Source organism: Chrysemys picta, chromosome 1 (genome assembly GCF_011386835.1).
Source record: "Chrysemys picta bellii isolate R12L10 chromosome 1, ASM1138683v2, whole genome shotgun sequence".
NCBI lineage: Eukaryota > Metazoa > Chordata > Testudines > Emydidae > Chrysemys > Chrysemys picta.
The window spans coordinates 39,643,585-39,670,649 of record NC_088791.1 but is presented as its reverse complement, the minus strand read 5'-3'; the positions used below and the strand labels follow the sequence as shown (position 1 = coordinate 39,670,649).

At 43.0% G+C, this 27,065-nt stretch overlaps 1 protein-coding gene across 4 annotated transcripts in view; it reads right to left on the bottom strand.

Annotated features, from left to right (window-relative positions):
* Nucleotides 1–1,266: 1,266 nt before the first annotated feature.
* TRABD (TraB domain containing) overlaps nucleotides 1,267–27,065 on the bottom strand; it is a 55,819-nt gene continuing 30,020 nt past the window's right edge. For 3 of the 4 annotated variants that reach the window (XM_042844203.2, XM_065555150.1, XM_024109253.3), the window contains 7 exons: nucleotides 25,987–26,153; nucleotides 25,052–25,192; nucleotides 20,959–21,069; nucleotides 13,384–13,523; nucleotides 10,405–10,577; nucleotides 6,214–6,325; nucleotides 1,301–1,624 (listed from right to left, as the gene is read on the bottom strand). In XM_042844203.2, coding sequence (XP_042700137.2) covers nucleotides 1,447–1,624; nucleotides 6,214–6,325; nucleotides 10,405–10,577; nucleotides 13,384–13,523; nucleotides 20,959–21,069; nucleotides 25,052–25,192; nucleotides 25,987–26,153 — 1,022 coding nt within the window. In that variant the 3' untranslated portion in view covers nucleotides 1,301–1,446. Of the gene's footprint in view, nucleotides 1,625–6,213; nucleotides 6,326–10,404; nucleotides 10,578–13,383; nucleotides 13,524–20,958; nucleotides 21,070–25,051; nucleotides 25,193–25,986; nucleotides 26,154–27,065 lie in introns of all 4 variants that reach the window. The other variant, XM_005286111.5, reaches the window with a different exon arrangement.

The following is a 27,065-nucleotide window of genomic DNA, read 5'->3' as shown; positions in this document are numbered from 1 at the left end:
GAGGGACCCGCCGCCGAATTGCCGCCAAAGACCTGGACGTGCCGCCCCTTTCCATTGGCCGCCCCAAGCACCTGCTTCCTTTGCCGGCCCTAAGAACGGATATGGACTTCACTTCAACCAATTTGCAATTGCATACGAGCTCCAGTAGCACATGGACCTCTTTCACATAAAATAAAGAGATTAAAACATTATCGATATGACAATTATGATTGCTATACCATTGGGGAGGGAATAGTTTGTTTCCAAGGGCACTTATAATTAAGGGCAAACCTGTCTAATGGATACAGAAAGAACTATAAAACATAATGAACACAGGATTAGAAGTAGATGTACACTTACAGTAGTGGAAGTCATACCCATAATTCTACAAACAGCAAAGAAAAAAAAACTCCAAACCCCATAGCTAGTTAAAAAAATTAATTGATTTTTGCTTTTCTTTCTATTAAATAGATAAAATACTCATCCACTGAAAAATTATACTGATAAACAAAACATTGCATGTATGGGGGGAGAAAAGTAAAGTCAAGTACTACATATCAACCCCAGACATATTGTCCAAATAAAGAAAGCTTTGCGACATGAAAAGTAAATTAGACAGTAGTTCTAGCCTCAAAAGTTTACAATACTGAACTTAAAGCCAACAGGATTTGGCTAACTAATATGGTTAAATAATTGAATCCAAAAGGAACAGAGTGCCCTGTAAACACTGGAAGTTAACCAACACCTGCTGATAAAGGTACGTACCTTTCCAACAGCGGAGAAAACGATTACTGATGTCTCTAAGGTGAGATGTAATTCTAAAGGCAACGTTTCAGTTCTTTAATAAGGCTCAAAGAAACTTGGCGGTGTACGTCTGACAGCCTGTACCATTCTGATATTTTTTTTTGAAAGCTCTGAAGTTTAAAAAAAAAACCTAAATGTATACAAAATTTTCTGTAAGAAGATGTCCTTCTAAATTATTTTATAGGTGCTTAGCACCAGGACTGATCCTTTGGTATTATTATACCGAACCACTACTCAGAGGTGTCCTTGCGCTGTTGAGCGGAAACATAATTAAGTTACCTTATGTTGCTCTGTTCCTCTGAAAAAAGTCAAGAATATACACTCTTTATGCTGTCTGTACTACATCATCATAAATATATATTATATATACACATAATATATAATATGATATATAATATATATGTGTAACATATTTCATTTATCTCAAACTGGAATCATGTACTTTCATACCACACACTTATCAGGAAGCAGACTTATTCATTAGGTCACAGCTGGTGTAGCTTTTAATAGCAACCCATTTACTTCACAGCAATTCAGCACTGCTCAGCATCAAATGGAACCTATGACAAGAATCCTCAGTCCCTCTTTTTCATCCCAATTAGCATGTGTTGTCTTTAGAACTCTTTTCTGCAATTATCTCCAGACAGTATTTCAACTGGGCCTTCAATGTCGAGGTCTAATTTCCGTCAGCCTCTGAAGACAGTTCTGTGTTGTTGGCATCGAGAGAATAAATTGAACTGTCCTTTGTCCTACCCGGTAGCAGCCGTATCCCATCAGTCCGAAAACTGTTGCCTTTATGACAAATCTGAGAACCTTACTCGAAGTTGACGGTGGAGGCACACTGAAGTAAAGGTGATAAAGACAAAGTTATCATCCACATAGCTGGAAGAAAAAGATCCTTCCCTATCTTCATTAAACGCTGATCATTTCTGCCACAATGTTTGTCATTACAACACACTTCCTTACTAGTACCAGGAGCCCTTGCATGGAATAGGTATATTAAGACAGAGCAAATGATTCTTTCAAGGTCATAGATTACATCCAACATCTTATTCCAAATCTAAGGGTAATGGCCCAGATCCCAAAGTATTTAGGCTCCTAACTTCCACTGAAATCAGTAGAAGTCTAAATACTTTTGAGGATCTGGACCAATGACCTTTCCAGTCATGTAGGGCACAACTTTTAATTCCCTAAGGAACTTGACCTCTTTTACCATCAGAAACCCTAACAAACACAAAGAATGTTGTCAGGAGTACTGTGGAGAAATTTAAATCTATACAGAATTGTTTTTAATGTGACTATTCATCTAACTACAAAGAACCAAAATCAAAGGTGATGTGTGAGGTGGCATAAGTTAAACATCAGTATGAGGATTTAAAGAGGGTCAGGACTTGCCAGTACTAGAAAAGTTTCATTGGTATAAATAAGTGTATTTACATTTAGTTATGTTGGTGCAACCCTGTAATACAGACAAATTGGTTTAAATTGAAACTATATTACCATGATTTAAACTGGGTTAAATCTGTACATATATTAGAGATTTGCACAGGGTCATTAGGTTGATTTTAAATTAATTTAGTTACAAAGATAAGTTTCCTAATATAAACAAGATCTCGTATTTTGAGGGGTTGGAAAAAGGTACAACTTAGAAAGAGAGAGCATGGCGGAGGGGCGGGGGGAGGGAATAGAGATACAACTACTTTAGCTTCCATCTTTTTACATCCTCTTATTAGTTGCTTTTCCCTCTTTTTCAGCCTCTCAACTAATTTAAATCACCTTTGAATATAAACCCAAAGGTGGTTGCACTTAACAGTAAGTTCAATATGGGATGATCCAAAAATCTGTAAATGGAAATACCTGTTTGGATTCTGAATCCTAAGAAAGGTTATTTCCAGAGCACTTTGCCCCTCATGAAGCATAATAAAGGTATCTGCAGTACAGCAAGAGAACTTTAAATCTAGGACGAATACTCAGAGAATACATGGCCATAACCCCACAGACTGTGCATCTCAAATATGCTGAGAAAGCTGAAAGTTCATCCTCCAGCCAAGAAGTCGGGGTTTGAGAATGGTTGTACTCGGAGGATTATTACTTGCTTTATACTTAGGCTTGGGAGGATTCGATTTTTATCGGTAAATGGTTGTAAACATCAATTTCATCATACACACACAAACTGACAAAACTATTTCCATTATTTGGTTATAATTAAACCTTACAGATAGGCAAAGTAAGAAAAATGCTGCTTAAATGAGAACTCAATTTGAAGATATTTACTTTGTATATTTTGACATGTGACGTTGACAATTTGTGTTTCGACAGTTATAAAGCTTTCACTTTTTGAATCGATACCCATTGTAATTAAATAATTTTTGTCTGATCCATACCACAATTTCCCGCAACTGTTAAAGTGTAAACTGATAAAAATTGAAAAAATGCTTAAAAATTATCAATATCATAAAAATTATAAAAAAAATAAAAAACCAAATTCTGCCACACCTATTTATACTATTAAAAAAACGGGCGAATTTAAGCAAACTTAGTGCCTTATGAAAGATGCTGGACTGACAACTCCTCCACAGTCACAGCCTTGAGTAGTGTTAGTTCAGTCAAAATGTCTTACGCCTAACTTAGAGGGATCCCTTGTGTAGGCATGAAGATAGGTAGGTCAGTTTCCATGCCATTCAGCCTTCAACCTCACTAATGAAAATGCAAACAAAGGTACCAATAATGCCAGTTACTGTAACTCTTATCTGGATCTCTGTCCACTAGCAACTGGACTGAGACTACTAACCAGCCATCAAAAGATATGGTCTAGTTTTTAGGGCACAAACCTAAGATTTGGAAGGCCTGAGTTCAATTCCCAGACTTCCTATGTGATCTTGGGCAAGCCTTTGCGTGCCTCAGTTCCCCTTCTGTAAAATGGGGATAAAAGGATTTCTCTCCCTCATAGGGGTATTGGGAGGATAAATACATTAGAGATTGAGGCACTCAGGTACTACAATAACGGGGCATGACAGATTCAAGGGGTGGGGTGGGGGGAGGGAATCAAATGGTAAATTCTGGAACCTGTTGATCTGGGCTGAATTCCAAAGGTACTATGAGTATGTCTACACTGCAAATCCAGAGATGTGACTGCAGCACATGTAGACACACCCATGCTATCTTTGAAAAATTAAAGCTAGCTTGAGCGACAATAGCAGTGAAGCCATGGCAGCATGGACAGCAGCTGTCCAAGATCGTGAGCAGGTGGGGCTAGTCTTTGTAGTCTCCTGTTCTGCCACAGTTTCACTGCTATTCTTAGTAAATGGATTATGAGAAACTGATTTTGCACTTCAAGAGGCAGTGCTGCCTGAATACAACCAAAGCCCAGAGGTCAACAATGTCTCACTCTTTGGTTAAGTTATATTTGAAGCTTCTTGTTTCACATACTGCAGGTTTCACCTCTGAATCACGTACCCTACATTCATTTTAAAAGCACTAAACACAGGTAAATACATTTTCTTCTATGGCAAGACCGTTTTCTGATCAGATGTATCACCCCGGAAATCCAGCTATGTTCATTTTTTTTCCATTTACAGCTTCTCTCATCTTTGTTGTAAGAACAATCTGCAAGTATTATACACCGTTTCACTGCTGTAGCATTGTGACCCACAGCGCCCCGCAATACCAACCGGCAGAGGGCACACCATACCATTACTCACATCAGGCCTGGCACACACATTGCCCCACCTCACTGTTGTCATAACTTGTATCTAAAAAGTGTTATGTAAGGTATCCTACCCAAATATGAATGACATATTAGAATCATCATAGAATATCAGGGTTGGAAGGGACCTCAGGAGGTCATCTAGTCCAACCCTCCGACAGATTTTTACCCCACTTCCCTAAATGGCCCCCTCAAGTATTGAACTCACAACCATGGGTTTAGTAGGCCAATGCTCCAACCACTGAGCTATCCCTCCACCCCCCTGCATGTACATGCAGAGTATAAAGAATTATAGATGTGTGCTGCAAATATGTTTGTAAAAGGTGTTTGTCAAGCATGCATAAGCCCAGCCTGTCCTCGAGTACATCTATACTTACCTCCGGGTCCGGCAGTAAGCAATCGATCTTCTGGGATCGATTTATCGCGTCTTGTCTAGACGCTATAAATCGATCCCGGAAGTGCTCGCCGTCGACGCCGGTACTCCTGCTCCGCGAGAGGAGTACGCGGAGTCGACAGGGGAGCCTGCCTGCCGCGTGTGGACCCGCGGTAAGTTCGAACTAAGATACTTCGACTTCAGCTACGTTATTCACATAGCTGAAGTTGCGTATCTTAGTTCGAAGTGGGGGGTTAGTGTGGACCAGCCCCTAGACAAAGAAATGTTGTTTTGCCTGCTTGACTGTGTCTCCAATGTAAATTGAGCCTGATAAGCCCAGAAACAAGGGAAGTACATTTACACATACAGTAAACGGAGCTATCAAACTAGCAAGCAGGGGGGATGATCACTTAGCATTCACAAGAGGGATGGAAGCTATACCGCTAGGAAGCCTTCCTGGCTCTTGAAACAGAGACAATGGACTTTAGGAATTATAAGTAGAAACAAAAAAACATTTTGACCACTAAAGGACACAAGAGGCCAGAGCTCTAGAAATCTGAGAAAGGTGGATCCTTCAACCAAGGGGGTTGACGTCTCTGGGAACGGACTATAGATGAGAGACCTGCTTAGACAAGGATTGTAACTTGCCGACATTAAGTTTTAGTCACTAGAAAGCATGTTTTGTTAGCAACCTTTCATATCTCTTTCACTCTTACCTGAAGAGACAAGGTAGATAGTATCTTTTATTAGACCAACTTCTGTTGGTGAGAAACACAAGCTTTTGAGCCGTACAGAGCTTTTCTTCAGGTCTGTCCAATAAAAGATATTGCCTCACCCACCTCATCTCTAATACCCTGGGACCGACATGGCTACAACAACACAGCATACTCTTACTTGAAATCACTTAAACCTATGTTCTTTGTTAATAAACTTATTCATGTGTTATTACAAAACTTTCTCAGTGCTGCTGTGAAGTGTGGATCTTCAGCTAACTTAACAAGCTAATGTGGGCGCCATCTCTTTGGAGGCAGTGAATTTAATAACAGCATCCAGTGAGAGGGACTGGACACTCCAGAGAGACGTCTCTCGGGAACTGGGGTTCACTGATTGTTACCTATAAGGCAAGGTTTGGACTGACAGAGTCCTGAAGGCAGACAAGCTGGTGAAGTGGGGAGTGGACACACAGCTTAACAGCAGCAAAGCTCACTCTTGTTGAGGCAGACTGGTAACAGTGTAGCTCACAGTTCTAGGTGACCTGAGCAAGATGTCATAAGCATTAAAAACAAAGGCTACTGCAGATTGTAAAGCTGAGGTGCTACGAAATCAACATACAAAAAGGAGAGACAGTTACCTCATGATTTCCTGGATGTTTAAGTCAGTGTTCCAGTTCTTTTCTATTCCAGGAACATGACCCATCCCAACCACTCCAACTACAACAGACGGGATACATTTTCTGGGTTCAGCTAAGAGAGAAGAGGGGAAAAAAATACATCAGTCTCTTCTCCAGTGAGAAAAACATTGCCAAACTGTAAGCAATCTTTACTTTTTATTTATTTATTTATTTTAATCTCATATATCAAGGCAACAATTTCAAACAATTACCCCCAGTAAACATGAACCACATTTTTTCAAAAAGTTAAAAAACACATGAACATTTTTGAATGACAAAATTCTCTTTTGAACTCCCCCCCTCCAAAAAAAATAAAAAATAAAAATAAAAACCTACTTATTTTGACTACCTCTAGTGGTACTCTAAGTCCTAGAAGCTCCAGCTGGGGCAGAATGCAGCTCATCACCAGTACGGCTTGCCATGAGCACATAAAATTGGGTGAAGTCTTTGCATTGCCTTCTTATTTGCTTCGAAGGGCAGAATTCAAGGTTTTTAGCAATGATCCATAAAGCCCTGAATGATCTCACACCTTGTCCCATGAGAGACCTCCTCTCCTGTTATACCCAGCTGTGGGAGTCAAGGTTGACCAATAAGCACTTGGTGTTGGAAGCTCACATACAGTGGTAAGTCCCTCTCCATTGACCATCTTTGGAATTTGGGTAACCTAAGTCACCTGAGTCTAGTGGTCATCAGGGTACAATGCAAAACGCATTTGGGCCCTGAGCCTGCAAAGGGAGCTCTGCAAAACTGGACCCCTCTGTCTACACAGAGTGCGACTGATTTCAGTGGGGATCCTAAGAAGTACAGAGTTTGGCCCACCTGGTTCTCTTTGCATGACTGGGCAATTATCCTATTTTTAAAGCATCTGACGGTTGTCTTTACTTTTGTTTTGGGAGTGGCATTTCCAAGTTGTGTTTCAAGCACTTAGTATCCCTCGCTCAAAAATAAATAAAAGGAGCCTCAAATCACCTTCTATTATGCACTCACTATTTAGCCCACCAAAGTTACAGGAGCAAATTTTGAGGTCCTATTTGATTAGATGACCCTCAAAACATTGCATAAGGTTTTAGCCCTCCAACTTGAGTAAATGCTGCAGCAACACTTCAGGAACATAATTAGTGCCATTCTGGTTCTCTCTGCCAGGTATGGTGGATCAGCATAATGGGGATAAATCAACATATAAATAATAAATACACAAACAAGATTTTCCTTTTTGCCTGATTCACTAAGGAATTCACATGCTAGTGTTTTCTGACACCATAAATTGCTTGTGACATGCACGCGTGTGCACACACACGCGGTTTGTGCGCTATACTTCTTCAGCTAACAATTCAATAAATGAAAAGCCTCAGATACAATCTCCTTGAAAATCCAGCTGCTTTCTTCTATCCCCTAGGTCTTTGCCTCGTCTCTCCCCTGAATTTTCTCTCTTTGTTCCCAATAGCTTTTATCTGTCCTCCCTACTGTTTTCCCTTTCCACTCTTTGCTTCATTCTCTCTCCTTTCTCTACTCCATGCTCCCCCCCCCATTTTTATTTCTCTTCTCCCCCTTCACCAGCAGGGCCAGATTAGAGAGTTTTGGGGCCCTGTGCATTATGGAATGCACATAAACTAAACAAGAGCATGAGATATATAGTCTGCAAATAAAAGAAAAATCTACATGTATTTATTATTATATCAGAGGAGACTTTAAAAAAATCAAATATGAAATATATTAATAGAGATAGAATATTTAAATATACATGGCAATTTAATTAAAACAAATCTAATACCCACTCTCTCCTTTTTGTCTAGGAAATGTTACCTAAGTAGGCTAATCATTTGGCTACATTTATGCAACATGATTTAGAAATAAGCTGGACCATGCTCAGCTGGCTCTGCAGCTCTAGGGAAAGTGATCCTGATGAACACAAAACTTGCTGGAGACCGTACAAATCACACAAGAGCAAGTAGTTTGGTACACTGGGTTTCGGAGGCTCTTGAGCCAGAGAAACTCTGCTGTCTTTTGAAAAACAGGCAGAACTAAGAGGAACTTTACCAGCTCCTAAGGGGAAGGGGCATTGAGTCTTAGCTGGCTTTGGACGCAAGTTTGGTCCAAATAAATACAAATAAGGGACAGACACTGATTGTGGGATTGGGCTTCAGCAGCTGAGGGAGCAGGAAAGCTGGTTCTTTACCCCTGGGAAGAAACATGGGTGCCATAATGGCCAGCCACCAGGACCCCAAAGCAGACATCTGATGGGTCATGACACCAGTGCCAGCAAGGAGACCCAACAAGTCACGGACGAGTTGAATCCTGAAAAGGGACTTGAGAAACCAGACCCCACCCAGAAGTTCCCCATCTCTTCCGTGGCCCTGATCACCATGGCCATCCCAGAGACAGCTAAGAAGCAGCCCAGCCGCTAGGGTGCCAAACCTGTCTGCATCGACCTAGGGTACCAAACCTGAGTGGCACTGTTATGGTGTGTGCCAGGTCACAATGCCACTCACTGACATTTGCCCCCCTCTTCCAGTCATGAGTCATGGTGAGGGGGGTCAGAGGGCAGCTGGGCCAAACCTGGTCAGAACCCAAATAGGGCTGTGACCTCTAAGAGACCCAAAAAAATGGCCATTGCCTTCCCTGCTGATTCATCTCCCAGGTGCCATCCCCACCCCCAGGTACCTCCACTCACAAGCCTGACCCACTTTCCCCTCCCACGCACCACCATGTACACATCCTGACCCCCTGTTCTCTCTCTCTCCCAGGTGTCCCCCCCCATCACCACAAGCCTGATCTCTCTTCTTCCCCTCCCAGGAACCCCATCCCCACCAGCCTGACCCTCCCTTGCCCACCCTCAGCTTGACTCCTTGGGCCTATAAGCCACTACACCCACCCCCTGCCTGGAGCCCCAGCCCAGGGAGCCCCCCACTATACCCTCCCAAACTCCAGGAGTCCCTGCTTCCCCCACCACAGTCCCTGCTCCTTACCCCTCCCCAATGGTAAGTCTTGGGCCCATCCTGCTTTCCAGCACCAAGAGAAGCAGGAGCCACCATGTTGAGGGCCCAGTATGCAGAGCAGGACCTGGGTGGAGCCCCTTTCTACTCATGTCCCTTGTAGCATCTCCTTTTCAGTGATGGAATCTAATCTCCCATCCCCTTTACCTCCATTATTTCTCATCACCAAGCTCAATCATGCATGAGGCCACTGCTGTGCTGTTCTTGCATAGAGCGTTTCTAGCAGCAGAACAAAACTGATGTGATCTTGAGCAGTTTCACTCTGGTCCTCTTGGGTCACATGGGAAGTGCCATGCAGAGAAACTGCACAAACTATCCTCCACTACTGCTGAGGTATTTGGGAGGAGAGTGGTGGTAAGTTTTATCCCCCTTTCTGCTCAGAGAACTCCAGACCCCACAGTAGAAGGAGACCATTCACATGTTGCTTTGACACCTACTGCTTCCCTCATGACCCAAATGGGACTGACAGCAAAACTGAATGATTCGTCAACAGTTTCACTCTGCTGCTTCTCTAGCTGGTAACACGGAAGAAACACCATGTGAGGGAGCAGCAGGGACCCAAGTGCAATATTTGTGAAATTTTAAAAACAGGAGACAGTCTCGGTGGACCTACACTAAAGTTACATCTAATATCTTCTTAAGATATTGGATATAAGAGAACCCATAACTTATTATGCTTATGCAACCCAAGGGATTATGGATCACAAAAGTGACAGCCAAGTGCCTTTAGAGACTAGAGTATTCAGTCTGCCCACCCCTCCTGAAGTATATTATTGCTTTTATAAAAAGACTTGAGTCCCATCCTGTGCTGTAATATTGATGCCTGCATTTTTCAAACTTTAGCAGCCTAATTAGGATTTTCCTGTTTTGACAGAGGCATGATGGGAAGGAGGAATCCATTATTCAAAGCACTCTCATAAAGCTAAGAATTTCATTCTACTGGTAGAAGAGGCTGTCATACTAATCTAACAATATTCTCCCTTATTTTTTAAGCATTATAATTTATGAAGACATCTCATTTATTACACATGGTACGTGTCTACAAAGCAAGACGGCAAAACTTTTCAGATTTCCCGGGAGGAAGGAAAATCCTGGAGTACTACATTAAGAACATATTGCTTGCTAAACACAAGTTATATATCCGCTTTAAAGCAATTACTTTCTGAAGCACGAGGTAGTTCTATTCGCTTAGCTGCTTGCTTCAACATGTAGGTCAAGTAAATATCTCGCTCCGATACAATTGTTCGATGGAGATCAGGAAATTCTCCAATCATTTCAGCCATCATCTGCTCCAGTAAATCCTTCTGTTTACACTTCTCCACGTCATCTTTACTGAAAGAAAGAGAAACAATCCCAATGTCTGTATTATGGTCTCAAAGTCCAATATAGACACGCTGACTTGTAAAATTATACGAGTCCTGTACCTCCTAAGAAAGCAAAACTACCTCCCTATGGACTCATATTCTAAGCAGTGTGTCTGAACTCAGTGAAAGGGAAAGAAAGTGGTCAATCATGTAAGAGCTATTCAATAGAAGTCATTCATTACACCTTACTCATGGGAAGCTAAACAAATACAGTAACTCCTTACTTAATGTTGTAGTTATGTTCCTGAAAAATGCGACTTTAAGTGAAACGATGTTAAGCGAATCCAATTTCCCCATAAGAATTAATGTAAATGAGGGGGTTAGGTTCCAAGGAAATTTTTTTCACCAGACAAAAGACATATATAGATATAGTGACAAAGTTCCTCCTCTATCTTGGTGGGTCCTGCGCTTATTGGCGGATTTTCTTGCCTCAGAGATTCACCATGTGGGTTGGGGAACAGCCCAGAGACCTTCCCCTCTGGAAGAACCCACAGTCCAGGTCAATTGGGAGGTTTGGGGGGAACCCGTGTCCGCCCTCTACTCCGGGTTCCAGCCCAGGACCCTGTGGACTGCAGCTGTCTATAGTGCCTCCTGTAACAGCTGCACGACAGCTACAACTCCCTGGGCTACTTCCCCATGGCCTCCTCCAAACACCTTCCTTATTCTCACCACAGGACCTTCCTCCTGGTGTCTGATAACGCTTGTGCTCCTCAGTCCTCCAGCAGCACACCCTCTCACTCCCAGCTCCTCACACTCACACCACAAACTGAAGTGCGCTCCTTTTTAAAACCCAGGTGCCCTGATTAGCCTGCCTTAATTGATTCTAGCAGCTTCTTCTTAATTGGCTCCAGGTGTCCTAATTAGCCTGCCTGCCTTAACTGGTTCTAGCAGGTTCCTGATTACTCTAGTGCAGCCCTTGCTCTGGTCACTCAGGGAACAGAAAACTACTCATCCAGCAACCAGTATATTTGCCCTCTACCAGACTCCTGTACCCCACTGGTCTGGGTCTGTCACAATATATATATAAATATATATATTATATCACACACACACACACACTATAAGTTTTAAACAAACAATTTAATACTGGTACACAGTGATGATGATTGTGAAGCTTGGCTGAGGTGGAGGAGTCAGAGGGTGGGATATTTCTCAGGGAATGCCTTACTGCTAAATGATGAACTAGTAATTGGCTGAGCTCTCAAGGGTTAACTCTCACACTCTACAAGGCAGCAGGAATGGAGGGAGGGGAGACAGCATCACAGACAGAGACACAGACGGTCTGTGAGAGAGAGAGATGCGCATTTCCCCTTTAAGTACAGCTGACCCTACTCTTAAGTACACTGCCTTATTAATTAGATCAGCTTGCTGAGACCGCAGCTGCTGCCAGCAAGCTCCCTCCATCCTGAGCCCTGTCGAGTGTCCCCCCTGCTCTATGGAAGATGGGGTAAGCGGGGTGCAGGAGCAGGGGGGAGGGCGACACCCTGACAACCCCCGTCTTCCTCCCCTCCCCCCCGCACAGCAAGCAGGAGTCTTGGGGAGCAGCTCCAAGGCAGAGGGCAGGAGCAGCAGATGGCAGTGGGGGGAGGGACAGCTGAACTGCAGGCAATTGATAGCCTGCTGGGCGGCTGCAGCACAGGGAACTTAGGGGAGTGGGGAGCTGATAGGGGGGCTGACGATCCATCCTGGTTCCAAGCCCCCACCAGCTAGCTGCAATGGGCTGCTCTTCCTGCAAGCTGTGGACAAAGCAGGCGGCTGCCAAACAATGTTAGAAGGGAGCATTGCACAACTTTAAACGAGCATGTTCCCTAATTGATCAGCAACGTAACAACAAAGCAACATTAACTGGGACGACTTTAAGTGAGGAGTTACTGTATACAAATTGGCATCACACCTGAGACAACGTGCCAAAGCTTTGAGGGAAGGAGCTACTATCACGGCCCAGTTAAGGAGCATTATTGACACTGCTCCTCCTGGGGCCTGTCAAGCAGCCCTGAAGCAGCAAGATTGGTCACTACAACACAGAGCATTTGAGAGCGTGCACAGGGAGAGGAACAGAAGGTCAACTCCAAATGGATCCCCTCAAAGCAATGAATCGGAGGAAACAGGTAGAATTCCGTATGTCCCCATTATGCATCTGCTGGGAGCACAAGTAAATTGCCAGGGCATCTAGGAATGCACTCCTGAGCCATGCAAATTAATGCTGCTTTTGCAGAGTTATTTGGTCCCAATTCAGGTGGAGCCAAATTTGACCCTACCCATTTTTTTGGAGGGGGAAAAATCCACAGACAGAATAATGGGAATGGGAACCACTGCATTATTGTAACACTTCCTGGAAAGCTAACAAAAACCCTTTATAAAGGGGGATATTAATGAACAGAACAGTCAGACATTTAAAGGTTACGGACCATATTCTCTCCTGTGCCAAGACCTCCTTGCATAGAGAGCTGGTAATCATATCTCAGTTCTCAAGCTGAAATATGACAGCAGGCTATGGTCCCTAAGGAACCATAAAACAGCTGCGAATTGGCACAGTGCAGCTCCACTTTCCCTGTCACAATCCCTCCTTCTACCAAAGGGTGCAGGGGAGGCTGGACGGGAATAAGAAGTTACGGATCATTCTTCCTTTTGGCTGATTTCGGGCCCAATCATCTCCGATAGATTGTGGAGGACTTTCAGCTCCGACTGAAGTGAAACTGAGGATGTTCAGCAACATGCAGGAGCGGGTACTTACAATCTACCTTTCAAATAAAGCTAAAAACACTTATTCATACCTGATTGGGTCAGATAAGAAGCAGAGGCCCCAAGCAAGCTTGACTTTTTGCCAGAAAGAAAGTGCAGCGATGGCTCTCTTAAACGTAACAGGGATGGGTCTGTCCCCAAGATGAAATTTACAGAAAGGTACTTTACCAGCCTGCAAGAGAAGGTACACATTAACTGTTAGTAGATTGTTAGGACACCATTACTAGTTACACTAACCTAAGTGTTCTAAAGAACACAAAGGAAACAAGGGCAAATATTGTCACACTTAAATATCAGGTAAATGGAGGTTACTTACAGGTGAGTGGAAGTTCTTTGAGATGTGTGGTCCCTATCTGTATTCCACACATGGGAACGCATGCGTGCCACATGCCAGAAATTCTGACAAGCAGTGGCCATTGGCCCACACATGCACAGACGATCTCCTCACGCTCCCGACCAAGAGAACAAGAGGCAGTGCAGGCTGATGCCTCTCCTGTTCCTCCTCTTACCTCAAATCCAGCAGGATCCAAAGCAGAGGGGACAGTAGACGGGTAGTGGAATACAGATTGGGACCACATAGCTCAAAGAACAGCCAGTTACAGGTTTGTAACCTCCATTGCTTCTGGAGTGCTAGTCCCATGTATTCTGACAAGCAGGGCTCAGATATGAGCAGGGTGTGAGGAAGATGCTTGCAATACTGCAGTTCCCATTGCTGCATTTGCAGCAAAGGCCTGAACTAGCACACAATGTATAGAGAATGTATGGAAGGAGCTCCAGGTGGCTGGTCTGCATATATCTAATATTGGAATGTCCTGCATGGATGCTGTAGAGATGGCTTGTGCCCTGACTCTGCAGGAGGAGGTATGTGTGCTAATCTGTAGCACTCGATGATGCATCCAAAAATCCACTTAGAGATTCTCGGAGAGGATATTGCTTGACCTCGCAATCTTTCTCCTATGGTGAGAAAAAGTCTTGGTGATTTTCTGATAGGCTTGGTCCTTTGCAGGTAGAACACCAGGGCATATCTGATGTCGAGGGAATGAAGTCTTGTCTCCTCTGGCTCCTATACACCAGCGCCAAAGCCTGACTGCCTCTAGGCAAAGGGGAAGAGATCCTGCTCTGCCCTGTTTGTTTATGTAAAGGACCACGGTGATGTCTGACATCACTTGGATATGGAGTGAATGCATAAGCAGGAGAAAAGGTCTGCAAGCCAGGTGGACTGCTATCACTTAATACATTGATGTGCAGTCTGGCCTCCTGGAGTCCAGGTACCTTGTGCAGTGAAGTTGTTCAGGTGAACATCCCACTCAGAAGGGAAGTGCCTGTTATGTTGGTGGCTCTGGGGGTAGGAGCATTGGAGGGAATGCCCACTCTCACTCTCTCTGGGTTCGACCACCCAGGTGAGGGAGGCGATGACTCTGGCTGGAACGGTCACTCTGGAGTTAATGTGACCTTGGTCTGCTGAGTAGGCTGACCAGAGCCAGGCCTGTAGACACTATAGATGAAGGATGGCAAATGGTATCACGAAAGCGAAGCCATGTGGCCTAAAAGTGAAAGGCACATTCTGACCACATTTCTTGGTCTGTAAGTAATCCATGCTATCAGGCTGCTCATTAACTGAAGTCTTTCTGTTGGAAGGAAAGCTCTCACAGAAAGAGTCCAGCATGGCTCCGATGAAGGGCTGCTAGAAGATGGAGCAGATACGCCATCACCAACTTGACCTCTTGGCAGGAGCGACCTGCCAAGAGCCAATCACTCAGATATGGGAAAATTGTAACTGACATCTCATTTAGGCTGCCACCATAGAAAAAACCTTTGTAAACACTATGGGTGCTGTTGCTATCCCAAAAGGGAGAACTCTGAACTGGAAATGTTCTTGGACCGCCATAAAACACCGGAACCTTCTGTGGGAGGGATGAATCTTCACCTGAAAGTCCGCGTCCTTCATGTTAAGAGGTGAGAACCACATCCCCTCTTGCAGGGAGAGGAATTACTGACACTAATGTAACCATCCTGAATTTTGACTTTTGAATAAAGGTATTCAGTTGCTGAAAGTCCAGATGCGTATCCACCTCCCATCTTTTTGGGGGCTAGGAAATACAGGGAATAGAACCCTCTCCCTTGACACTGAGATGAGACACACTCTATTGGCTCTCATTACAGGAGGGAGTCTACCTCTTGATGAAGAGCAACCTTGAGAGAGAGAGAGAGAGAGAGAGAGTGGTCCCTGAAAGAGGGCTGGGAAAGGGGTTTGTGACAGGGGAAGGAAAGGAACTCAATGGAGTATCCTTGATGGATAATCCTTGACGGGTAACAACTGTCTGTCGTGATCAAGTCGAAATTGTGGGTGAACTGTGTGAGACAGCCCCAAAAAATAATGGGGGAAAGGGTGGGTGGCATCAGGGTAGTAGGCAGCTCATAACAGATAGAGGTCGTGGTGGTATAGGGGCTAAGAAGTAAGACCTCTGATCCCTCTGATGTTTCCGTGGAGGTTTGGCTGGACACTAGTGGTAGAATGCCTTGGCCTATAGGCTTATGTCTGGTGTTTCCTCCTCAGGGCCACAGTGTAAATCCCCAGGGAGCGTAGAGTCGATCTCAAGTCCTTTAGTGAGTCCTTTAGGGACTCATGCTTTTGGACGCTGAAGAGATTCAGCTCATCAAAGCGAAGGTCCTGTATGGTATTCTGCATCTCCCTGGAGAAACTCTGAGACTGTAGTCAAGAATCCCTCTTCACGACTATACCAGCGGCCAGGCCTCTCGATTCTGCATCTGCTGAATCTACTGCAGCCTGGAGAGGTGTTCTTGCCGCTAACTTGCCCTCCTCTATGAAGGTCTGAAATTGGGCTCTGTCCTTCGAGGGGAGCTTGTCCTTAAATTCCACCAGCCTGGAACTGTTGTTAAAATCATATTGTTGCAAGGCCTGATAGTTAACAATATGGAATTGCAGGCCCATAGAGGAAAAGACTTTTTTCCAACCTCTGAGTCCTTGTCAGTGGTCCTTTGATGTTGCACCCTAGCCCTCTCCGTAGCTGCCTGTAACGGAGTTGGGGGCAAGGTGGGAGAAAAAGTATTCAGCTCCCAGGGTGGGGATAAAATAGCACCTCATGTGGGGGGTTGGAGTGTGCCAGATCAGCTTCATGATGGCCTTGTTAAGTGGAAGGGCCACCTTCCTTGGGCCTGCAGGTTGCAAAATATCCAAGAGCCAGTGTTGTGGGTCCTGGACCTGCTCCAGTGGTATCTGCAGGTCATTGGCAATCATCTGCAATAGCTCCTGGTACCGCCTATGCTCATCTGGCAGAGACAGAGAGGAATAAGAAGGAACTGGAGAGGCGTCAGCACATACTGCCTCTTATGCTCAGTCGAGAGCATAAGGAGATTTACTGCACACATACACACTGCTAGTTAAAATTTCCAGACTCAGGCGCCTGGCGCACATGTGCACCGTTGGAAGACAAACAGGGATTAGCACTCAAAGAAGAATTTTATATTTTGTAGGTAAATAACATTTTCATTTTGAATGTAATATCCCATAACCGAATACTTCTTCCATGAAATGCAACAGTTATTACAATAAAAACCCAGGGCTCTATTCATACCAAACAGCACACTAACCCTCTCTATCTTTTGCACCTTACAAAAAGAGTCACCAGCTTTTGGGCTAGGCAGAAGAAAGCTTTTTGCATATGACTGCAGTTGACAGGATTGGGATCGAGACTTGGATTTAGATCTGGATAAGATCAAAAGCAAAAATGATTTTAATGATTTTTAATTTTGCTTTTACAGGATCTGTACTATCCTGAATCCATCACACAACATAGAATGAGAGGCAGAAAGTCTAAGGCTGGTGGAAGTGGGATACTAGACACTACGTGGCTTGCCCTGGTGAAAAAAGATTTTGCTATGACAGATCTTTGAGTCAGAGGTACGTGAAGCCACAGATCTTCCAGAGCCCTGTCTAGAACACATGAATTCCATGTTAGGTGGAACCCTAGGCAAACCTCTTTTTCCGCCCCTCAAAAAGGTCCTTCCAAACATGATTTCAAAATACTTTGTTTTCTGTCAGTGAGGATTCAGATCACAATCATTTTAGAAGAGGTTTGAGAGTTGGTATGGGTACTACTTTCTCAACTGGTATGAACATATTTCTAGAAGCCTGGCTCCTGCTGAGCAAGAAATAACGTCTTAAGCCAGATACCACAAAAGAGCCAGTCCACGGCTGGCAGCGTGACAAATGGCAAGCGAGGGAGAGGAACACTAAACCAAATAAAGCACAGATCCAAAGGTTCACTTCACAAATATTTAATGGAACCAGACTCTCTAAATTGTACAGGAACTCATTTGGGACAAAAGTGTCTTTCATATGATCAATAAGATAGATCACAACAGGGGCCTGATCCTGCAGCGTGTCAGGATTGGGACCACAGTCACTTGGGCAGATCACTGAACTCATCCTATGGCCTTTTTGGATTAATACACTGGAGTTCATTAACATTGCAGAGGTCATTCCTAGCGCAAAATCCTGATGCTGTTGACTTCAAAGGGACAAGGATTTCACCCCCTAGTGTTTTATCATCAAATGACCTTTTGAGCCTTTAAATGTACTAGATGATTCAAGTAGCTATGACTAAATGGAGGCAACAAAGATAAGCATTAAAAAGGGCTAAGATTTTACTTTAAAGTGACATCACCATATGCTCAGAGATTTTGGGATAGATTTACAAGGTCAGGCTCTGTTTTCCACCTATACATTGCAAGCACAATTAAAGTATTTTGGAAATCAGGTACCTGATTGTACCTGCAGCTCAGGTACTCAGTCATCCAGATTATCTTAACTATATCTGCAAACAACTATGGGCACAATTGTATGCCTATAATCACTACTTACTAGTTCCCACAAAACTGCACATGCAAGAGGAGGTAAGGCTAGGCTGAAAAACGTGTCCCACTAACAACTATCCACCAAAGGACTGCAAGAATCCTAGTATTCATGAATTACATTCCATGCAGATATGCAGCACTGTATAAAACATATTTGGTCAGTTGTGTTTCATTTAAACACACACTGGATTATAGAAAAAAGAAAAACTGGAAAATATTTTTCAAATTATGACATTAAGTTTCCTTGAGATTATTGTGAATGCAGATATTAACATCAGCATCCCTGCTGACACCCTCTTCCCTCTTAAAGTATTTCAAAAATCGTTTTTATATTACAGCTTGTACAAAACTAGATTTACAATAGTACTGGGAGTATAATCCATTAGGCGTTCCAAAGATAACGGGCATAATTCCCCGCTACCTTGCGCTTTGTCTAGTCATCAACACCGACATATTGATTTGATACCATAGTATTTTCACTTTGCATAGGAGTAAACGACTACACATGGGGCAGGCAGTGAGGAATCAAACTAAATGTGTTTACAAAAAACAGAAACAAGTCTACTGCCAGGATTCTACTTTTCTCCTTCAATTGATAATGGACTTGCAGAAAAAAAGGAGGTCTCAAGTTAGCAGCATTATTAAATTTATGTCTAAAACAGAGATAGATTTCTGGTGGGCTGACAAGGGTTCTGACACTGCAGAGTATCTGGTAGAACAATATGGGTATTGTTAGCATATTACAACACAACCTTCTTGCTACTTTCCCTCTCCATTCCAAAAAAGGACTGGACACACACAGTTCCCATCAGATTAGTCTTCAGCTTTGTACCTCGTAGCACAACCCAGACGTAGCATGATCAGTGTAACTGTATTACTTACTAATTATTGAACTAAAGCTCTGCAGTAAATGGTACTATTCAATCAATTTGACTGCATCAAAACAATTCAACATTTAAAGATCCATGTATTAAAACTGAAATGTCAAGAGACACTGAGTGGAGTAGGTCTGTGCTTAGTTTCCTAATACATCCAATTCATTCCTTTCAAAGTCTGACCTTCTACCTAGGACTCACACTGTATTTTCCCATGAATTATAGCATACAGCTAAAATGCAGTTTTCCTGGCATTGTTAAGCTGCAGGAGCACCATGAAATCTTTGTAGCATGTTCATGTTACTATCACACAAGTTTCTGTCCGGGCACTGACTGCTTAAAGTGAACTGCAAACCAAACAAAGATTGTGTATGTGCCCTTTCCCTTGTTACTACTATTTAGATAGCTGCAAAGATTTTTTTTTTTTCAGTTTGTCTTTTTATATTGGAGATGAGACATCTTGAATCCCCCCCAGTTTTGGCTGGAGGATCCTCTGAACTGGGGATTCCCAAACTTTCCCCTGTCACAACCCTATTTGACTCTCCTAATGTTTGTGGGCCACCGTAAGCTCTATTTATAACAAGTTTCAAAACACGCCAGGCTCATGAAGAGACATCTTGTCTCAGCCAGCTTAGGGGAGATTTACCCCTCTACAGGACTGGCTACATTCTTATCTTGTAGGTGGTGTTCATAGGGTGGCTGGGTCTTCCTGCTATTGACAACAAAGGGAAATAAATGGTGGCAGTGGGAGTGGAGCAGCAGATTTTCACAAACACAAGTGTAGCAGAATCCATCCCTTATTCTTAGAGTGACAGCTCAATACTGAGGCTGTCCTCATCTGTGTTCATGCTGCCATGTTCCTCACATGGTTCTACTGCCAGTTTAAGAAGCAGTTTTTCCTCTCACACCCATTACATGTGTGTTCAACGTTTGGATCACCAGAGACACAGTGCTGTCCAGCCTGCTTACACACCTTCCCCCTCTCAAATGAGGGATAGGAAAGACATGGATTAAAAAAAAAAATTAGTATTCTCCCAACAGTTACCACACAGTGCTGTCTGAGATAACATTTTACATAACATGTTAGCCTAAACAGAGAAAACTGTGGGAACTGTTGATTTTAATAGCCACCACTTCATATATTTAATTCATTAATTAGGTTTTTGCTCATTGCAAAAGTGGTACATTTTATTAATTCAAAGTCTCTGGCCCTGTCCCCCCCTCTCCCATAGAGGGTTCCAACGCAGTTGGGGAAATGATGATCCGGAGAACTAGAAGGACAACACTGTCATCAGGACATATTGAAACCTGAGCTGCAGCTCTCTCGCCAGGAGATGTCTAGTCAGACAGGGCTGTTTGTTTGAAATACCTATGCAAATCCTTTTGACTCCAGACAAAGGCCCCAATTTGCATGGGAACGGGGTTCCACCTATGAGGAGTTCATTGAAGGACCAGGGCCAAAACTGGGAGAAAAGCTCTATGTGAAATGTTTAGCATCCTCTCTCTCAGCTGGAGATCTACTGTGATTTCACTATCCCCCAGCAAATACAGAGAAGTAAGAACTGAATACCACTATTTCTAGGGAGAAGACAAAAGCTGAAAATATTTTTCAAGTCTTTATGGAACCATCCATATATACACCAGAAAGGGGCAGTAAGGGGGCAAAAGCCACCATTTTACTTTCCTCTTTGCAGTTCCCCTTTAAGTAAAAGATCTTTAGTTCTCCAGCCTCACCATGTATAAAACAGGGATCAGAAAAGAGCGCTCTGGCCAAACACGTGACTTTATTTAGTTTGACTGAGGTACAAGAGACCAATATTTTTACCTTAGAAACAACCAACTTCCAGCCCCTACCTCTTTGAAAGCCTCCCTGAATTCCCCTCCTGGGGCCATTCCCAGCTGTTCTGTGATGTGAGCAGAGACCTTCAGCAGAAGCATTTGCATTAGTCCTGACATGACTCCATTCTAGCAGAAAAGGGAAAAAAACATTAAACAGGAACCATCAAATTGTATGGATTACTAGGAAGTACACACAGACATTGTGCCATTAGCAATCACTGAGAACCATCAATTATTCTGATGAAGAAACATTGAAGCCACCCTCTGGAGCTGATTTACTGCTGAACACCGCTCCCATTATTTCAGCTTTCATCATTTATATGTGGGATCATTGTTAAAAATGCTCTTTGGTTACACACCAGATTGTTTGCTCAAAGAAAAATGTGTTTAAGAAATAATTAAATAAGCCAGCCTTGTTTCAGCCCCCCTGCCCAAGATGAGAAGAAAGCATCTGTCCATGTGAATAGCAAGAGGAGCTCATACTACACATTTGTAATTGAATAAATTAGAACAAACACTGCATTCTCCTCCAAATATAAGTAGCACAGAATATGATCATATTTGCTCTGCATTTGCCCTGCTAGAGAGATACTGGAGTGGGGTACACCTAGCCGTGTAAGCATGAAACAGCTAGATTCTTCAAACAGTGCTGAACACCGGCTGAGTCAAATCAGAACTTCCTCTTTCTATTCCAGAAAAACTGAGCATCAGGCAGTTTCCTGTTCATGGACTTGCAGATGAGATCTTAAAGAAAAACCCTGAGCTTGATTCACCCTGTGGGCATAAGAAGGGATCCAACTTAGGGGGCTGGCAACTGTAGCACTGCCAGTTTCCATGAAGGGAAGACAGCTTTAAACTCGACCTGGGGCTGCAGAATAGGGGAGGAAGGGTAGTGAAAATGAGTGTTTGTTCACAGAACACAAAGGACAAATGCTTCCACAAATTCAGGAGAGATCCCCAGCAAGAGAAGAATTTTTTTTTTTTTTAAACTGATGTACTTGTGGATAGACAATACAATAAATACAAGCCCTCATCCTTAGGCTATATTTCAGTAATTGCTCAGTAGCATTTTACTCACATAATTATTTTAATTTATTTAAGACTTTCAATCTCTTTGTCTGGACTTGTGCTGCTATCTGCTTCAGCCTATCACCTATTATTTTCTTGAGTCTAAGCAAATAGGACAGGCACTGGGTTTTGGGCAGATTAAGAACATGATTGACTGAAATACACTGCAGTCATGTCCTTCTGCTACAAAGCAGGATGCAGTGTTTCCATCACTGTGCAAAAAGAAAACCCAGAGCACAAGCGTAAATTAATTACATCTGTCCTAAAGGAGCAAACAGCAGCAAGTGATCTCACCAAGAATCCATCCTCAGCCGCTTTAGGTAAAAAAACAAACAACAAACAAAAAAAACCCCTATTTTGCTGGGGATCTCTCCTGAATTCATGGAAGCATTTGTCCCATGTGTTCTGTGAATAAACACTCATTTTCACCACCCGTCCTCTTCCCTCCCACTCTCCCTGCTGGTCTGATGACTTCTCACTCCTGGTGCACTTCACTTGGTAGTTCCTCGTGACCTAGCCTGGCCTCACAACACCACCCCCTGGACACCACCCTCTGGCCAATTTCTAGCTTGAGGAAATAAATAGGCACCTGGCATCAGGGAGGCTGGGTCAATTCAGGCACAAGGTGGGGGAGAGGGGAAATCAGGATGAAAGGTAGGATAGCTCTTGGTTATAGGGTTTGGCAGTTTGGAATTTGTTCCTTTCCAAGAGTCCCGAACTGCCTACTTTTCAGAAACCCCAGCACAGCACTCCCTATCAGTTATTGCTAAAGGATCCTGGGATGATGACTGGATGGCTTTGACCCTTCGACTGAAATCAAGGCAAAGTTCTACTGTTTAGGTTGAGCTTTGCTTTGTGTTTTGGGTCTCCACTGCAAATCAAAACTCGGGATATGAACCAAGAAGAACTGAAACTGGAAAAGAGGCCTCAAAAATCCCTGCTAACTAAACCAGGGCGTTTCACACTGCTCTAACACCACATCATGCTGTCACAAACAGCAGGTTGTTGAGAACAGCCAGTCATGCTGTAGAGTAGGTGGGAAACTGTCAAAAGCACAGATGGCAGTTAGGGGGCGAGCTCTTGTTGAGAGTCAGTGGGAGTTGGATGCCTTTGAAAATATCCACTCAAGGCAGGCTTGATTACTATTAGGAATGGGTAAAATGCACAGTGTTTCTACATACAAAGGACCCTCCATCCATAGGTAGCTTTAATTTATTGACCTTAGTTTTTGAAATGGTCATTCAAAGAACAGCACAAGAATTATAATAATTTAAATGGAACAAGGTCAAATATCGAGTTACTCGCACTGCCACCAAGCGGCACAAAAGGAGAGTCACCCCAAGTCCTGGCAGGAACTGCTGACTACACGACACTACAGAGCTGCCATCATCAGCTTTCATAAGTCTCCTATTCGGGAAAAAATGTAAAAAGTCTAACAATGATCTGAAATCATTTTTCTATAAGATTTTCATTGGTCTTTTCCTCTAATAAAATTGCAAGGCAAAAACGGTTGCATTCATATTTAGATATACTAAGAAAAGAGTGATGTTTTGTTCCGGTTTTAATTCTTTAAAAACTTTAATGATCCCTTGATTGCACAGAGACTGTGTCATTTTGGTCATTGCTTTAAAGAAAACCTTACCAAAAAATGTAACCTTTAAATATGTTGCAATATCCTGGTCTTTGAGACTATATACATACAAAACAGGAAGGACTAGTTATTGCTCTAGCTACATGAGTCAGAAAGAACTTACTGAGAGACCATACACACACACAGAAAATTACTAACTTCTTATTCACCACATGTGATTTCAGATTGGGAGCGAGTGTTCTTGTTTTGGGACCAACCCTGTAAATATCAACTCACAAGCAGTCCCACTGATGTCAATATGACTACTTACTTATGCCAAAGGTTCAGGATAAAATAAAAATATCTGCAGTAGATTATGAACCTGTCCTTTTAACTTGATTATTTAAGACAGTATTTCCCAAACTTGGGACGCTGCTTGTGTAGGGCGTCCCAAGTTTGGAAAACACTGATTTAAGACACCATTGATTGGTGACCCAATGCTTGTATAGTCTGTTCAAGTTATGATAAATATACCATTTAATTAACTTTTATTTGTTGCCCAGTAATTTTAACTTCATTAAACACAAATACAAGTTCATTGTTCGATACAGATAATAAAGGACTGAATTTATATTTACATACACATCCACACATTAACAACCAGCCAGTTTGGATATGACCTGAATGCTAATCCACTGACAATTGATCCACAATATAACACAAATAGCAAATATTAACATGATGTAGAATGGAATTAATAACGAAGGGTAAAAGCAACCAAATATACCACTCAGAAACTATATAAAAATTAAATACCCAGAACACACACATAAACAAGATGTAGGACTAAAATTCCATAAGATAGTGTCAAAAGAACATTAAGGTTGCAAAGTTATTCTCCAGTCCTGCAACAGGCTCCATATGGTGAAACCCAGGCAGAGCCCTGCTGACATCAAAGAGGATCCCTCTACAAACCCAATTGTAGAATCAAGGTCGTAAGCACTGAAAAGCCAGGAATTGCCGAAACCAAGGCTTAACAACCAACCTTAACTCTGAGGGTTTGTCTACACAGTGAAGTTATTACAAAATAAGCTAGGTCGTGAACTGAAAGTGCAATAGCTATTCTGCACTAGCTCCCCATGTAGACACTCTTATTTAGCACTAAGGCTATGTCTACACAGCCCCACACTTCAGATTAGGGGAGTGTGAACCATAGCCCTAACGGTGCTTTTGTGCAGTTTAGTTTAATCCACTTCAAGAGTGCCCATATGGGGAACTAGTGCAGAGTACCCATTCACAACAGCTATTCCAGGCTATTTCCCCATGTAGACAAGCCCTGACCATTGTAGCTATGCTCACACTAGGGCTGAAGTGCTAGTAGGCTTGGTAGAAGTTGGTAGCAGCTATGTTTCTGTTTGCTGAATTACCTTTTAGCACAGATAGATTTAATTTTCACTGAGGTAATCATACCTGTTTTATAGCTTGCTGAAGTTTCTCCAGATTGATTTCTTTGGCTTCCTTTAGTAATGTATTTTCATCCATCTTTAACATAGAAACTCTGTATTGGCAAAGCTCAACCACAACCACATCAGGCTGTACCTCCTGTATTGTCTGAAAAAGATGGATTTATTTACATAAACGTGGACAAGATGGAGAGGTACTGCAGCAAATATTGATTTTTTTTACAAGAGCTATTTGTAAGGTATGGGGCTTAAATAGGAATCCATTCCACAAAGAATTTTCAACTAACACGACAATGAAAAATAAACTGCTTCAGGCCATTGATATTGCTCTGAGTTATCACATGCTTTTAGCACCTACTTATTTGAAGAAAAATAAGGAAGCCAATGAAAGGTATTACCTGCCAGCCATCTGGGGACAGGAACATCGAGTAACAATTGTGCTGGAAAAATCTGATTTTAATGTTTTCTCTACGTTAGCAAAGTTCATTGTAAATGGTACTTTATGATCTTCTGCATCACAAACCTAGCAGGGACAGGCCTTTCCATCAGCAAGGCCTAAATCAAGAGCCCAAAGTGCTGGAGGGACTGATCCTAGCACAGGTTTCCTCCTGCTCAGCTTCCAGTGCCAAGCAGGGTGGTAAGGCCATCTATATTGCAGAGTCTGCATGGGACATGGAGCTCTGCCAGCTTTTCAGACCTGTCCTGATTCAGTTATTTCTGCCCCAAAGTTTGAGAAACAATCCCAGTTTTTACAGGTCTGTTCTGCTTCCCATAGTCCTAGCACCTGTACTATACCTGCATCTGCCCTAAAAATATACCATTAGGTGCTTTTATGTCAATTACTGATAACATTTGGGACTTGCTAGCAGTTCACTTTAATCAAATTATTGTTTAAATACTATGGCCTACAACTTTGCTGAATGGCTCCACCTGTGTGTTTACCTTCGCTACATCTCTTTTGCTGCTGTCACTGAAGTGGGCAGTACCAACCACGAACACCTTAGACCCTTCCTCAGTGACGAGTTCGGTCACCGTGCTTGGTAGATTGGGCTTTTTCTGTCTCTTCTTCATCTTCATCTCCAGGAGAATTTTAAATGCATCTGCATCAGCTAAAAATTTTAATAAAATATGCATGTCTATAAGCTGCATGTAAATGAAACAATTAAAAGAAATAAAATACATAGGTGACTCAATAGCTCAGCAGAATTAATATACCATTGTTTTAAACACAATAGTCCTTGTTTTAATCCTGGGACCGTATCGTTACTGAGATCTAGGTGTTGAGGGGGCACCTCTATGCATGAATCTCAGTGCCTCCCTGTTGAAGAGGGGCTCCGGTGCCTCTGCGGTACCAACCTCACCCCCCTGGGCATTGAAACTGGTTCTCCATGCAGTTCAAGAAGTAGGGAGGGAGGGAGATGTGACAGGTAGAAATAGGATGGTGGGTGGAAAGGCACATCATGCCCTGCAGAGATTACAGCCTCAGGTAGTATTCACTTTTTGCAGATTCTCTCAGGTTCTCTGGGAAAAAACGGTTACTCACCTTCTCGTAACTGTTGTTCTTCAAAATGTGTTGTTCATATCCATTCCAATTAGGTGTGCATGCACTGCGTACACAGTCGTTGGAAAGTTTTTACCTTAGCAGCTCCCGTTGGGTTGGCTGTGGAGCCCGCTGGAGTGGCGCCTTCATGGCGCTCAATATATACCCCTGCTGACTTGGCCCCTCCTCAGTTCCTTCTTGCCAGCTATTTATGACAGAGGGGAAAGGAGGGCGAGTATTGGAATGGACATGAACAACATCTTGAAGAACAACAATTACAAGAAGGTGAGAAACTGTTTTTACTTCAAGTGATTGCTCATATCGATTCCAATTCAATGAGTCCCAAGCCCCGCCTAGGTGGTGGGGTCGGAATTATGGAAACGCTGACTGGAGCACCGCTCTGCCGAACGCGGCATCATCTCTGGCGTGTTGGATGATGGTGTAATGAGAGATGAACGTATGCATAGAGGAGCATGTTGCT